We start from the raw sequence: 15359 nt of genomic DNA, 5'->3' as shown, positions 1-15359 counted from the left end.
CCATCTTTCTTGTTCATACGAGCCGAGCGAGCGAGCGGGCGAGGCCCCAAATTAAGGATCCGTCCATGGAGCAGCTCCGGCAGGTGGGCGAGGCCCTCGGCGGCATCGCCGCCCTCATGGCCTTCCACCACGAGCTCCGCGTCAACCCGCTCCAGTGCCGCCTCCTCGCCGACGCCTGCGAGCTGGCCTTCGACGCCGTCGCCGCCGAGGTGCGCGCCTGCCTCCGCTTCGACGACCGCCTCGCCGGCAGGTGGAAGCCCCTCGAGTCCCCGCTGCGCGAGCTCTGCCGCGCCGTCCGCGACGCCGAGCACTACATCCGCCTCTGCTTCGGGGACCTGCACGGCGGCGGCGGCGGCAGCTGGTGGGCGCGGGCGGCCGCGCTCACGCACGGGGTCGAGTGCGTCGAGCTGCACCTCCACGGCCTCCTCTGGTGCGTCGCCGTCGTGCTGGAGTCCGTCGAGGTCGTCGCCGAGGCCACCGCGGCGCTCAACCCCGACGAGCTCGCGCGGCGGCGGGTGCTCTTCGCCCGGGACTACGACAAGGACCTCCTCGATCCGGCGCTGTTCCGGCGAAGCAGGGTGGGCAGGGCATACCTGGCCACGCAGGAGCTCGCCGCCCGGATGGACACGGCGTGGGCGGAGGACAGGTGGCTCCTCTCGCAGCTGCTCGACGAGATGAGATCCAAGCCCTTATCGCGGCAGGAGCACCGGATCGCCGACCTCCTGGCCGCGCCGCGCGGGGAGCCGCACCCGGCGTCCGCGCTCCTCCTCGGCGACTTCCACATGCGACGGCGCCTCGGGGGCAGCCTGAAGGAGGTGCAGTGGATGGGGGAGGCCTTCGCCGTGAAGCACTACGTCGGGGTGGACGCCGACGACGCCGCGGTCGGCGCGGAGGCCGCGCTGCTGACGTCGGTGGCGCACCCGAACGTGGCGCACTGCCGGTACTGCTTCCGCGACGAGGAGAAGCGGGAGGCGTACCTCGTCATGGACCAGATCATGAGCAAGGACCTCGGGAGCTTCTTCAAGGAGGCGAACGGCAGCGCCAAGCGGCCGCGCGCGCAGCTCCCGCTCGTCGTCGTCGTCGACGCCATGCTGCAGATCGCGCGCGGCATGGAGCACCTCCACTCCAAGAAGATCTACCACGGCGAGCTCAACCCGTCCAACGTGCTCGTCAAGACGCGGGGCGGCGCCGCCGACGCGTACCTGGTCGTCAAGGTCGCCGGGTTCGCCGGTGACCCCGCCGCAGCCGCCGTGACCAGCCCCGGCCGGAAGGCGTCGCACGCCGCCGCCGCCGGCGCAAACGCAAACGCCAATGCGAGTGGCAATGGCAGCGTCAACCCCTGCATCTGGTACGCGCCGGAGGTGCTGGAGAACGACGAGCCCGGGCAGGCGGCGGCGAGGCGCACGGAGAAGGCCGACGTGTACAGCTTCGGCATGATCAGCTTCGAGCTGCTGACCGGCAAGATCCCGTTCGAGGACAACCACCTGCAGGGGGACAACATGAGCAAGAACATCCGCGCCGGCGAGAGGCCGCTCTTCCCGTTCCAGGCGCCCAAGTACCTGACCGGCCTCACCAGGCGCTGCTGGCACGGCGACCCGGCGCAGCGGCCGCCGTTCAGCTCCATCTGCCGCGTCCTCCGCTACGTGAAGCGGTTCCTGGTCATGAACCCGGAGCAGCACGGCGGCCAGGGCGACGCGTCGACGCCAGCGCAGCCGCCAACGGCGACGCCAACACCGCCGGTGGACTACCTGGACATCGAGGCGCTGCTGCTGAGGAAGCTCTCGGCGTGGCAGAAGCAGGCGGACGCGGCGCCGCGCGTGGCCGACGTGCCGTTCGAAATGTACGCGTACAGGGTGGTGGAGAGGGAGAGGGGCAAGGCGGCGATGCTGCACATCGGCAGGGGCTCCGACTCCGGCAGCGAGGCCAACTCGCTGTGCGGCGACGAGGGTGTGCACAGCGGCGCGACGGTGCCGGAGGTCGTGGAAGCGGCCCCGACGTCGAGCCCGCGCGCCAAGGCGTGGTCGCGGTCGCCGTCCTCCAAGAGCACCGGGAGCAGCAGGTTGGTGCCGTCGGCGTCGTCGCCGCGCAAGCCGGCCGGCAGGGTCGCCGCCGCCAAAGCAGGCAAGTGTCTGTAGCTGCGTCCTTCTTGGAGCTCGCCGTTGAGCATGATGATAATGGCATGCGTGCGTCTCTATGCAGGGTCGCCGCAGAAGTCGAGGTCAATGGGGGTGGTCCGGCAGGTGGCGCCGCCTCAGCAGGTCGGAGCCCTACGACGGACACCGAGGATAATGTCCGACGGGCAGCTGCAGGCCGCCGTGATCCCACAGTCCCGGCGGCGAGTGGCCGGGGGTCACGCTTCAGACTCAGAACTAGGCTAGAAACGCAATATTTTTTGATGATACTCAGTAGAAAACGCATCTTAGCCAGAAGAAGATTTTACATAAATTCAGAAGCAGATTTTACATAAATTCAGTACGTGCATCATAAACTCTAATTGCTCGTCATATGGAAACTACTGATACACGTAGTAGATGGAAACAATGGGTCATCAATTGCAAATAAATAGACTAGGAAATGCAAATGCATGTTCAGATAGCAGCATTGATGTCAAAGAGTTTTATTCAGACACATATAAGCAGCAACACTCAACAAATGAGACATGCCAGTCACAAAAGGGATAGAAATGAGACGTGCAACAAAGAGTGAAGAAAAGAAGAGAATCATGAAAATCAACTATTAGCAGCACACAGCATGCAGCTTATGTTTCAATCAATCTCAATACAAGGTTCCTCACTGAATAAGACTTTATGAGTCAGGCAAATGCTTTAATGCTTTACAGCCAACTTATTACTTTCCGAAGCGAGAGCAATTAGGGTTCCGGAGCCAGTAGTAGGATATATCGACAAGGGCTGAGAGGGCCTTATGCTGAATGGAGCCTCGGGTCCTATTGTCCTTCTACTCGCCCTGCCTAACAAAAAAAGGGAACTCGACACCTACAAAAATAGAAGTTGATAACACGGACAGCGCTAGGTCCGATTCTTCAGTCTATCCTCATCTCTACTCCTAGAACATCCTTCACGGCCTCGTACGTGACGAACGCAATGGCGATGGAAGGCACCACCTGAAGAGCCAAAATACAGGGGCAGTGAATTAGAGAAGAACAATATTGAGATATCTGGGAGGCTTATACACATCTGTATTGCTCATTAGAAGCATTACCTTCACCGAGTTGGGCACAAGACCCTTGTACAGAGCACCAAACCCTTCGTGCCGAACAGTTTTCCTGAATGCATCAATCATACCATTGTACTGGAGTGCCTCTTTGCCCTCTCCAGTAACAATAGAAGCAGCGTGACTCCAGCCAACCATCTGCATCCTTCTCCTGACAACATCAAGAGGGTATGCCACAGTCTGGCCGATGGTTCCAGCCACAGCTCCGCATCCAAGCCTTGTTACTACGTGCAGCTCATTGTCCTTTGCAAGATCAAATGCATTTGACTGGAGGAGCCAGTCCTTCAGAGACTCGTACACAGCAAAGTTAAGGCCAACATAAGGGACCTGCAAGAAGAAGAAAACAAAGCATTGAGAGGTAAGTGCCCATCAGCAAGACGCATCACACAAATAGATTACAGTACTAGGTAAGAGGAACCTACAACTCCAATCACTGATGGAAGCCAGCCTCTGTATAAAGCACGGAAGCCTTCTTCACGGTACACTGTGCCCAATGCATGAAACATACCACGGTACTGGTAGGGAGATTTCTCTGTCTGCAGAAGTGATATTATTGTCCATTAAAATAGCATATGGAATGAAATTTAAGCATGTAATAACTTGTATTAAACTATTGATGTTCACAGTATCATGATGACAGAAAGCAATGAAATCTAGACGGTACCTGAACAGTAATCCTACCCCTGACCATATCCATGGGATAAGTAGCAGACATGGCTATGATACCAGCTGTGGCTCCAGCTCCAAGGCGCAAGATTGGACTAAGCTGAGCATTCTCTGTTCACAATAATTAACATGTGACCAAGTGTTAAATCCACAGGACTTCCAGCAATTTATATCTATATGTGAGACAACAATTCCTAAAACAAAAATGTATGACAGAGATCTTGAACTATATGTAACCAAGTGTTAAATCCACAGTCAAACATGAATTCTTTAAGTAGTTGAGCAAAATCAGTCTGATATGTATGACAGAGATCTTGAACTATATGTAACCACTAACAGAAGGGTATTCAACTCGGGGACTTCTTTATTCCACATTAACCTACGGATTATAAATTAATAAAAATACAATTTCACGTTCAATTTGGTGAGGAGCAACCTTTATAATGCTTAGGCCTCGAGCAGTGACCGGAGTTGGATTAAAGCAACATGTGACTAAGGAGTAAATGCCATATAGGTCAAGAAACAAATGTTATGATAAAATAAACACTACTAGGACACACAGTTCATGCAGAAATGATACTTCCATTTCTTGCGTCGCAATAATTATTGTTTTAAAGCAACGAATACAATATAGTGATTGGATTCAGATTCAATGAAGTGCCTGTCAAATTAGATTAAATAATAAGAACCTAAACAATTTCATGACTTCTAGTTAATGATAAACAGGCCGCCAATGCCATGAGGTGGAGAATCTGAGTACACCAATTAAATTTCTCTTTTAATTATTTCCACAAAATGGCAGAGCAAGTACAGCTGCGATTGTAGACATGACCAAACACTAGAATCATGTGTACAGCTGCGATTGTAACATGAGGTATGTTTTCACTTCTAAAGAGACGAAGATGCCAAACTCAGGAAAACTAATTTATGCAGTAAGGACAAGGGAAAACGGCATACCATCCCCAGTCTGTTGCCGGTACAGATACAAAATACCCCTGTAAGAATGGTACAGAAGGAAATAACATATCAAATAGAGCTTGCATGAAACAAGAACATGTCAATACATGGTAATAAGAAATGCTCCTAACCAATTTCAGGTCAAAACTGTCTCATCGTGCAACAGAGATAAGTTCTGCAAATTGCAAACTACAAATAACTAGGTGGTGGAACACAAGTGGTTATGTAAGGCAAGAGTAATTGCAACCAAAAACCCACCTTGATGCTTGCTCATAGCTGAAGAATTTCACAGCAGAATTTGGGACAATCCTTGCACAGTTAGTTCCATTGCCCTTAAACAGTCCACGAAGGCCTTCTGTTCTCCATATATACTTAAGCCCTTGAACGGTACCATTGTACTTGATACTGTGAGGATTTTGAACCTGCAAGGAAGGTGATATAAGAGAAGGTCCACAAAGTGAATTTAACAAAACATTTCCTTTTCAATTTTAGTAACAAAAGTATTGGGATCCGGTAACAAGGGTGAACGGAATATTATTAGCATTATTTTCTCATGATGTCTCAGAACTGAAAACGTGAGCAATTAATGTGCACTCAAAGAAGTTTAGTTTGAGTGGCCACCACAAATTAGAAATGGTTCCATGACTGCAACAAATGTTAATAACTAGCTATAAGACAAAACATGGCTTGAATTATAATAGACAGACCATATCTAACACACTGATATGGTGGATACGTACATTGCATCACATTCACATCAATGTTAGCTGATATCATTAATAGAAGAAACTTTTGAAATAATCAAATAATATAATATTGCTATTAATTTAGTCATCTGATGTCTTAGTACATGGTAAACAGAACAACTTAGGCAAAGACAATTCCATCAATTTATCATTCAACCAACATGAACAATAACATGCCACAAGATAAAAGCAAAAATGATGATCTACACCTGAAGCAGGATCTTCAATCGCTCAAGCGGAGCAACAGCAGTCCTCGATCTGTGCAAAACAACAAAATAAACAAAACTCATAAGCATACACACCTACCATATCATTGACACGCAGTAATCGGTAAGTATTTTTTAAAAGATAAAACAATTATGCATAACATAATCACGTAAATAGCTTGTACCCTTTCATGTGTGTTTCGAGTATGTTTGCAATGTTCTTAATGGCCAGCACAACAGAAGAAGAGGAATTCAAGCTTTGACTTCAGCGAATTATAACAACATTTTCTAGCTAGAGTACTAACTAAGGAAGAAAAGATCAACCTGCCATAGTCTTGTACCCAACAAATATACTATAACATCACATCATGTAACCACAGATAGGCAATCAGGGCTTGGCTTTACAATCATGACATCATGGAGAATCACATGCTTGCAAGTGCACCACTGATTAACACATCGAATTAAGAATGCACGAGTAATTAACATTCAATCCAGATTCTTAAAGCCTGTGGTTAATCGATACTTCTGTGTGTGTTGGAGTGGGTGTAGTTTAGCAACTTGTTCTCAAGAACGCAATGTTTCCAAGTGGCTAAAAAGCAAAGCAAAAGGCAAAGCCAGCTTTGACTCCAGCAACTATAACAACGTTGATAGCTAGAGTCCCAACCAAGGAAGACAAGATCAACTAGCCATATTCCTGTACCAACCAAATATATAGTACTACATCAAGTAGGCACTTAGATGCTCAGCTTTAGATAATGGGATTTCATGACATCATGAAGAACCACATACTGAAGAAGGCGCCAATAAAGAATGCACCAATAATTGACACCTCAAATAAAGAATGCGCCAGTAATTAAGATCCACAGATCATAAAGCCTGGTGGATCGACTTATTTGGGGGGTTTAGCAACTTGATACACTAATCTTGGATATAAAATGTCCAGCCCCAAAGTAGCTCCAATTAAAGGAACTCATTGTGCAGAATATTAGAGATAGCAACTTAATAACAATGAAAAACAACAGCATACAAATTTGACATTGAATTGACGGTAACAGGATGGGGAGAAATTCTAATATAACCCCATCCAATGTTTTTCACCTCAGACTCAAGGTCTATCGCTAGGGTTTAAGCGTCAGCAAACTGATCCAAACAAAACAATTAGCATTAGTCAAAATGCTCGACAGCAGATTCTGCCTGACGTACTACAGATCACGAAGCGGTCATGTGTGCACAGGGAAATGGTATAGATCATAGACGAAATTAATCAATCAGATGCGAAACTAATCGAGACCAACAACTCTACCAACCGAGATCTGAGCGGCGCGCGGCAAGGGTTTAAGCGTTCCGAATCCCAGCATCGCAGATCGCCCTCGCCCCCACCTAACTACATGCATCGACTCGCATGCCAGGCGAATCACGCGCATACCACGAGACCAATCGCGTCCACTTAGAAACCTCAATTGCCCCGGGGGAACACGCGATTCCGACACGGGCCAAACGCCAATCTAATTACAGAAATCGCCACGAAATTGCGCCGAATCTGGGAGTTGCATCCCGTTGCGAGAGACCTCGTGGAGGGGAGCGAATCGAGGAAGGGGAGAGAGGGGAAGGAGGAGGAAGGGGGGACTCACAGGCCCCCGGCGACGCCGCCGGCGAAGAGGGACTTGCAGACGGTGAGGACCTGGTGGCCGGGCCCCTTGACGCCCTCGCGCGCGAGCTTGGCCTCCTCGGCCAGGTTGACGATGGTGTTGACGGCCGTGTCGCCCCTGCTCTTCCCCACCACGTCCTCCGATGCCATCTCCTCTCCCGCGCCCGCCTCCCCTCTCGCCCTCCCGGATCGCGCGCGGCGGCGACGACCTCCCCTCGCCGCGCCTCGGAGGAAGATGCCTGCCCGGGGTTTTTGCGGCGGCGGCGGCGGCGGCGGCGCGAGGAGGGAGGGGGCGCGTGCGTGGGCGTGCGGTGGGGAGAGGCGCTGGTGGCTGGCTGGCTCCCTCCCTCTATTAACCCATTCCCGGCGTCTCGTTGCGCTATTAGCGCCGCTGCTGTTACGTGCACCCCACTCACCACCAGCTCATCTCCCACTGCGAGTGGGACCGACAGGGCCTCCGGTCCCGCATGGCATGGAGGTAACCGTCAATCTCGCGTGTGCGTGCTGCGTTTCTGCGTGGCTCGCTGGTTTGTGGGAGGTGGCGGGCGGGGCGATCCTCGCCGTCCATGCTTATCCCCCGAAAGCGTCGGCCTCGGGATCAGCGACTGGGGCCCAGCTGTCGGTCACTGAGATGGAATAGTGTATTGGCGAGACAGAGGGGAAAAGAGAGAGAGAGAGAGAGAGAGAGAGAGCGGGTTAACGGAAACCTAGATCCGTCGCGATGGGGAGGGAGGGGGGGAGCTGCTGCGGCTGCTTTTTCCCGCGGCCTGCTGCTGCTGGGCTCCGATCCCATCGCGCATGTCCATCTGGTGGCCCTCTAAAGACAACATCCAAAAAAAAACTGGCCCTATAAGGGCATGTACCATGATGGCATATGGATACATATGCCCCATGATAAAAAGTAATTTAAGGCACCTACATTTATTTTTTCTCCCCAATGCAAGCTATCATTAGTGGGCCTCATTAAGAAATAGAAAATAAAGACTTTAGTACACATGCATCTCTATTTTTCACTCCAACATTTTCAGCTTTTGTCACCGGACCACACTTTTTCTTTTCAAGCACCCGCCTCCTGGAGAGGATCCCGCTTCCCTATCCGAACCTACTTTACGTCATATCCGATCCTACATGGCAGACGAGGCATCACCTTGAGGCTATGCATTGTGCATGCCCTAAACGCTTTAAAAAAAATTATTTGGTGTTTACTCCCTCCATTTTTATTTAGTTTGCATATTATATTTAACTAAAAATCAAACTTTGCAAAATTTGACCAAGTTTAGAGAAAATAATAATAAACATTTATCATATAACAAATTTATATGATGTGAAAGAACATTTAATAATGAATCTAATTATATTGATTTGTTAGTGTATATGTTAATATTTTTCTCTCTAAACTTTGTTAAAGTTTACAAAGCTTGACTTTGACCAAAACTAATAAGCGAAGTAAATAAAAACAGAGGAAGTATTAGAGCAACTCCAACGGGCCGACCCAAACGGACGGCGCATTTGTCCGCTTTTTGTCCGTTTGGGTCGGCCGCCCGCCTGTCGTCCGCCCAGTTTTTCATTTGGGTCGGTAGTGCGCCCAACGCGCCGACCCATTTCATGACCGCGGGCGCTGTAGATCATGCCAGCGGGCATGTCGTCGCCCTGATTTTGGCGCTCCAGCGCGCAGGAAAGGTTCGCGCGCGGGGGCGAAAATCGGGCTAGAGCGCGCTGGTTTTGGCGCTCCAGCGCGCGGGAAAAGTTCGCGCGCGCGCCGCGGCCAACGCTCGTTATAAGAAGGCGCTCCCTCCACACTCTGTCTGCCGCCCACTCGTCTCGCCCCCTCTCACTAGCCTCGCCGCTTCTGCGCCACCATGTCGATTCGCCACCTGGGCGCTTCGGATTTTCGCGGAGTCCGCGAGCGCCGCTCCGGCGCCTTCTCCTCCGAGATATGTTTTGGCGAGAAACGCCTCATCCTCGGCACCTTCGACACCGCAGAGGAGGCGGCCCGCGCGCACGACGCGGCGGCCTGGCGCCTCCTGAGGCCTCGTGGGGAGATGAATTTTCCCGACGTGTCGAGCCAGCGGGCGCAGGATCTACCGCCTCTCCCGCGGCTTTTCACCGACGAGGATCGTCGTGTCCACCGGAGGCGGCAGCGTCGCCTCGCCATCGCCGAGATGGACGTGGAAGCCATGATGGTGTGGCGCGAACGCTTCCCGCGGGACATCGTCGACGAGCGCTAGTTCTACAAGCAAAGGAGGACGGAGCGAGCCGCCTATCGGGAGGACAAGCGTGCGCGGAAGCAGGCCGCTCAATTGAAATTGAAGCTACAAGAAACGTCGGGGTGGTACTTCGAAGACGAGCAGTATGCCGATGCCTACATTCAGACGTCGGAGGAGGACATTACCGAGTCAGAGTCGGAAAGCGACGACGAGTAGTTGGTCTTTTTTCTTTTATCTGTGTACGATAGAACTATCTATGTATGTATTCTAGTTCTATCTGGAAAAATGGCCGGCGGCGTCGGCGACGAAGCAGGCGGCTACGGTGTGCTGTTGGATGTGGAGAGGCCAATGTGCCACCGACCAGCGGGCCCGGGAAGGAGAGAGGGCGAGCGCGCGCGCGTCCGCCTTGTGTCCGCGCCGACACAAATCCGGCTCAAAAATGGGTCGGCAGGCGGACGAAAGCGGACGCGCGTCCGTTTGGGTCGACGCGTTGGGCCTGCTTTTGTGTCCGCGCCGACCCAAACGGACGGCGGCGGACGAAATGGGTCGTCCCATTGAAGTTGCTCTTAGTAAAATTATTGGTTTGGAGTTTATTTCCAGGCTAGTCATTTCGACCTTGCTTGGGTCGAAAGGCACGGGAGTTTGGTGCCCGATCATTCATTCATCGCACGCTTTTTAAAAAAAATTCCCTCAACCATAATAATGGCCGTGTACTACTGGGAACAGCGCGCGGTGATGGCGAAGAATGGTTGGTCTGGTTTGGTTCGTGTGGCCGGCCCGGCCGGTGCGTTTGTACTGCGCCCGGAAAACTGTGGACAGGAGCTTCGGATCAAGATGAGATCAGGCGCCGTCCGATGGATGTGGACTGTTTGTTTGGCCTTTCCTGCACGCGTCGGGCCAATGCGCTCGGTCGTGCAACCTCGTTCACGTATCTCAAGTCGTTCATCCGTGGTCGTGGCTGGCGACAGTGAAGCTTTTGTTGGACCACCGGCGCAACCTCCCTCCGGAGGTGCAACCGCGATCACACAAACAGGGCGTCGCTCTGCAAGATAAATGCGGCCGGGGAGGAAAAGGAGTGGATGTTGGATCGTGGTCGTGGATACGGTTTATTCGCCGGGCAGATAATTCGGGGCGCATCTTTCGCGGCAAGGGAGAAACGGACGTGCTTGTTTTGGCGACAAGAAATATGTGTTGGGGACTTGGGATGGGTCCAAAGCGGCGTGGCGATGTGGCGGCCGTGGAGCGGGTCGATCGACCGGACGTTGCTCTCGGTTTCCTTCCACGACTCCGGCGCCACCAGGCACCGGGTGGCGTGGACGCGAGCCGTGCCTGGGATGCGGCTTCAGATAAGGGCGCTGCAGTTATCAGATAAGGAGGAGGCCTACGGTGCACGACAGCTACGCTTTTGTTTTTCTTTTCTTTGTTTTTCTTTTGATTTGAGGGGCTTTACTTAGTCTTTAGTAGAGGGACTGTTTTCGCAACTCCTGCCGGCGAGCCCGATCCGGGGGCGAGCGTTGTAGACAAAGTATTGGATCATGTCAAAATACAGAAACTAGATGAACACATAGACATAAAGGGGAGCCTTTTTTCTTTATTATAACAATTATTGAATTGTATGTTTAAAAAAGTAATTACTGAATTGTGTACAATTATTGCTCCTCATCTAAATATACAAGGGTCAAGGGATAAGTACCCACTTAACATAAAGTCTGGAACAGGGATGGCTAGGCGGTGCGCCCACGCCATACTTCTAATGGGCCTAGTTTCCCAACACTCCATTTTGGGTACTTAGCCGTATATTCATGTCTCAAAACTCCTAAAACCCCAGTTGAAATATATATGAAGAAATAGTGCACAGTATGCGTTGTTGTATTGCACGAATTGCCTCGTCAAAAACCTCGTGTGAGAAACATCAAGATAACTGATTCAAGAAAAAAGAAGTACAATTCACTCACCATCCAGTTGAGTACTCGATCATCGAGATAGAGATTATAACAACGAGTTTGTGAAGTTTCTTTTCCTGAACCTTGCATCTTCCTAGTCTCATCATGCCGATTCCACGCACATACCTCTCGAAGGATGATGCCCATAATGATTTACTAGTTAACAAATCGGCAAAATTTTCACAAGTCTTGGGCCCCGTTCAGAACCTCGCTGGCTTCAAGCTAGCCAGCTTCATGAGAAGCCAGCGCTAGCAAGCTTCACGAGGAAGCCAGAAGCTTTTGGCAGCTTCGGCTGCATGGGTTGGCTGCCAAGGAAGGCAGCCTGAAGCCCATTCGGGTGGGCTGTGAGGTGGCCCAAATCCGTGGGGAAGGCAGGATGGGCTGGAAAGAGAGCCACATGCCAGATTTTGAAGCTCTTGTATTTTTTCTATGGAGTTTTCTGCGATTTTGGTTGTACAAATAGTTAAAGAATCACAAGTGCAAATAGTGCAGTTTTGGGTTGTCCAAGTGCAAATAGTGAAACGGACATGTATATTTTTGAATTTCATCAAGTTTAGATAAAAGAATCACAAGGTTTGAGATATGTCCTACGACAAAAGCTTCATCAAATTTGCATATGTCTGCAAATCAAAAAGGGGACACATATCTATGCAACACAAGCATGACTTCACCAACATAGGCATAAATATTTGCATATACGCCCCCGTTCTCCCAATGTACCTCATTTTCTGAGGCCCTTCAGGAATAGAAGCTCTTAGATGAGTCCCATCAATTGCACCAATGCAATCTTTCAGATGTGGATAAGCCCTTCTATCTGTCTTAATGATATCATGCACAAGGTGGAAGTTTGGGTCTTGTGGCTTAAGGTAGGAGTGAGATGCCATGTTGACCACACATAGTAGAACCTCATGGAATTTATGATTGGTTGTATCCGCTGAATGTTTGAAGCGGTTTTGAGTTCTTCTATTTGATTCACAACCTCCCAATGTCCACAAGAACATAGTAAGAGACTCGTAAGTGCTAACAAAGCTTGTCTCTTTTAGACCATAATTGCATATCGACAAGTCATGACACTACAAAAAAAAGACACATCCGTGACATTTTGGGCCGAACGAAATTTTTTCCTGTCATACTTATGACACTTCTATGACGATAATTGTGACAAAACCCGGTATCATCATAGATGTGGTGGGGTCCTACTTCTATGACAAAAAATCATGACAGAAAATGGGCTTTTCGTCCTGGGCGGGCCGGAGACGCAGCTGCATGACATTCTTTGGGTCGTCCATGACGGAAAAAACCGTGGTAGAAGCGAGGGCGCGGAAAATATCGGGGAGTCCCCGGTTACGGTGGGTGGTCGGGGGCCGAGCGATGCGCGTTTCTCTCGTACGTACGCGCGTGTGTGCGAGGCGTTGGGCTCTAACTGAACGCGTTACTGAACCCGAGCGATCGATCGATGGCTGTTAACTGAACCCGATCGAGCGATTCCTTCGCTACTGCTGCTAACTGAAGCCGATCGATGCTGCCTCTGGATGAACAGTGAGCGTTGCTGGGGGGTTGGATGAACAGTTCCCGGTCGGGGTGGATGAACAGGACCCCGTGGCGTTGCCTCTGGATGAACAGTGAGCGTTGCTGGGGGGTTTGGACAAACAGTTCCCGGTGGGGTGGATGAACAGGACCCCGATCGTTCGAGCCGGTTGGGGCTGGATGAACAGGACCCCGTGGAGGACGGGATGAACAGGACCACCCCGTGGAGGGCAGGATGAACAGTAGGCGGTGGAGGGCTGGATGAACAGTAGCCCGTGGAGGGGTTGTTGAACAGGAGCCCATGGAGAGGGCTGGTTGAACAGTAGCCGGTGGAGTAGCGCGCGGTGGAGGCTGGATGAACAAAAGCACGTGGATGAACAGTTGCAGGTGGAGGCTGGAGGAGGTCGACGGTGGATGAATAGTAGCCCGTGGAGGCTGGAGGGGGTCGACGGTGGAGAACAGTATCCCGTGGAGTCCCGTTTTGCGGTACGCCACACCCCTCCCGATGAACAGGACTCCGTTTCGACCGTAGCGCTCCGACACAAGTCCGTTTCCTCCGTTTTGCGGTACGCCACACCCCTCCCGATCAACAGGACCCCCGTTTCGACCGTAGGAGGTCCGTTTCCTCCGTTTTGCGGTACGCCAGACCCCTCCCAATGAACAGGATCCCGTTTCGAACGTCCGGTCGAACACAAGGCCGTTTCCTCCGTTCTGTGGTACGCCAGGCCTCGTTTTCATCGGCTGTTCCGTCCAAGCCGTTTGGCTCACACGCGTTCCGTTGCCTCCCGATGAACACGACGCATTCCGTTGCCTCCCCATGAACACGACGACGACGCTGTTTCTCCATTCCGACCCAGCCATGTACACGAGCCCTGGCCGTACGTACGCGCGAGTAGGCGTTCGAGACCCCGCCTGTATGTACGTACGTGGACGTATTTACTTTCTTGCACCCTGGCCGCTGTACGTACGTGTACAAGCTACGTGCGCGCCTCTACTACGACACGTGCGCGCCTCTACATCGACTAGTATGTACGTACACGTTCGCGACCAGAATAACAACGCTACGTACGCTTCGATCAGGTCCCGACTGTCAGGCACTTTCTTGCCTGCGAAGATGTAGCTGGTGGGTCCCAGCAGTCAGGGGGGCGAATCGTTTTTTTTGCCCGAACGCATTTCCTTGCTGCGAAGATGTAGCTGGTGGGTCCCAGCAGTCAGGGGGAAATGTTTTTTTCATGAAATACGGTGGCCCGTCCGGTGGGTCCCCGTTGTCAGGTGGAGGAATAATTATTTTGCGCGCAATAAGGAGGCACTTCCTTGCTGCGGCCGTGGACCCAGCTGTCAGCCTCTCCACGTACAGTCCACGTCCGATGGAAGTCGTTCCTTGACCACGTTCACGACGCCGCGCCGAGAGCACCAGGGCGGTGGACGACGGCGAGGCCTAGGAAGGGGACGACGCGGAGCTGGGGAAGACGTGGCAGTGGATGCCCACGCGTAGAGGAGTACGAGGGTTCATTGGTTCGCTGCGGTGTGAGGCTGCCGTCGCCGCAGAATAACAGGGGGTGTGGGTGAGTAGAGGGATGGCCTAGCCAGCGGTGGGAGTAGTAGGGGGCGGTGAGGCCTCCGCCGCATCACAGCCGGCCATGGGAGGCAGGAGCACGAGGCACGACCGGCGCTGGTTTGGGCGGCTAGAGCAAGAAGACCAGAGGTTGAAGAAGCACTACGGCCGTTGGATGGACATCGTATGGTCACTGGAGCTAGAATCCTGCATATTGACTAAGTTGACAAAGCCCTTCGTCCCCGTCAACTTAGTAGGCCCACAAGTCAGCCTGCCACTATACTGGGTCCCAGCTAACAGGGGGATTATTCTTTTTTTTGTGCGTAATAAGGAGGCACCTCCTTGCGTGCGAAGATATAGCTGGTGGGTCCGAGCTGTCAGCGGCGGTAACGTTTTTTTTGCGAAATACAGAGGCCCTTTTCGGTGGGTCCCTGATGTCAGGTGAAGGAATAATTATTTTGCGCGTAATAAGGAGGCATTTCCTTGCGTGCAGCCGTGGACCCAGCTGTCAGCCTCTCCACGTATAGTCCACTTCAAATGCATGTCGGTCGTTGACCAGGCCGCGCCGAGAGCACCAGGGCGGTGGACGACGGCGAGGCCTAGGAAGGGAACGACACGGAGGCAGGGAAGACTCGGCAGTTGTTTCCCACGCGGAGGGGAGTACGACTGT

At 52.2% G+C, this 15359-nt stretch overlaps 3 protein-coding genes across 3 annotated transcripts; 2 read left to right on the top strand and 1 right to left on the bottom strand.

Moving 5' to 3' along the window:
• The first annotated feature begins 17 nt into the window (after nucleotides 1-17).
• LOC109762127 (uncharacterized) lies at nucleotides 18-2468 on the top strand. The gene has a single exon (XM_073502657.1). The coding sequence runs from the start codon at nucleotides 66-68 to the stop codon at nucleotides 2133-2135; it is 2070 nt and encodes a 689-aa protein (XP_073358758.1). The 5' UTR covers nucleotides 18-65; the 3' UTR covers nucleotides 2136-2468.
• Nucleotides 2469-2703: 235 nt separating this feature from the next.
• On the bottom strand, nucleotides 2704-8242 carry LOC109762100 (mitochondrial adenine nucleotide transporter ADNT1). The gene is made up of 8 exons (XM_020320918.4): nucleotides 7441-8242; nucleotides 5810-5858; nucleotides 5113-5276; nucleotides 4855-4892; nucleotides 3896-4008; nucleotides 3654-3767; nucleotides 3220-3558; nucleotides 2704-3121 (listed from the first exon to the last, which is right to left on the bottom strand). The coding sequence occupies exons 1-8, from the start codon at nucleotides 7605-7607 to the stop codon at nucleotides 3041-3043; spliced, it is 1065 nt and encodes a 354-aa protein (XP_020176507.1). The 5' UTR covers nucleotides 7608-8242; the 3' UTR covers nucleotides 2704-3040.
• Nucleotides 8243-9316: 1074 nt separating this feature from the next.
• LOC109762126 (ethylene-responsive transcription factor 3-like) lies at nucleotides 9317-9685 on the top strand. The gene has a single exon (XM_020320946.1). The coding sequence runs from the start codon at nucleotides 9317-9319 to the stop codon at nucleotides 9683-9685; it is 369 nt and encodes a 122-aa protein (XP_020176535.1).
• Nucleotides 9686-15359: the final 5674 nt, after the last annotated feature.

This window comes from Aegilops tauschii, chromosome 1, assembly GCF_002575655.3.
Source record: "Aegilops tauschii subsp. strangulata cultivar AL8/78 chromosome 1, Aet v6.0, whole genome shotgun sequence".
Classification (NCBI taxonomy): Eukaryota; Viridiplantae; Streptophyta; class Magnoliopsida; order Poales; family Poaceae; genus Aegilops; species Aegilops tauschii.
Note: the sequence above shows the minus strand (reverse complement) of the source record. Positions and strands in the feature narration are given on the sequence as shown.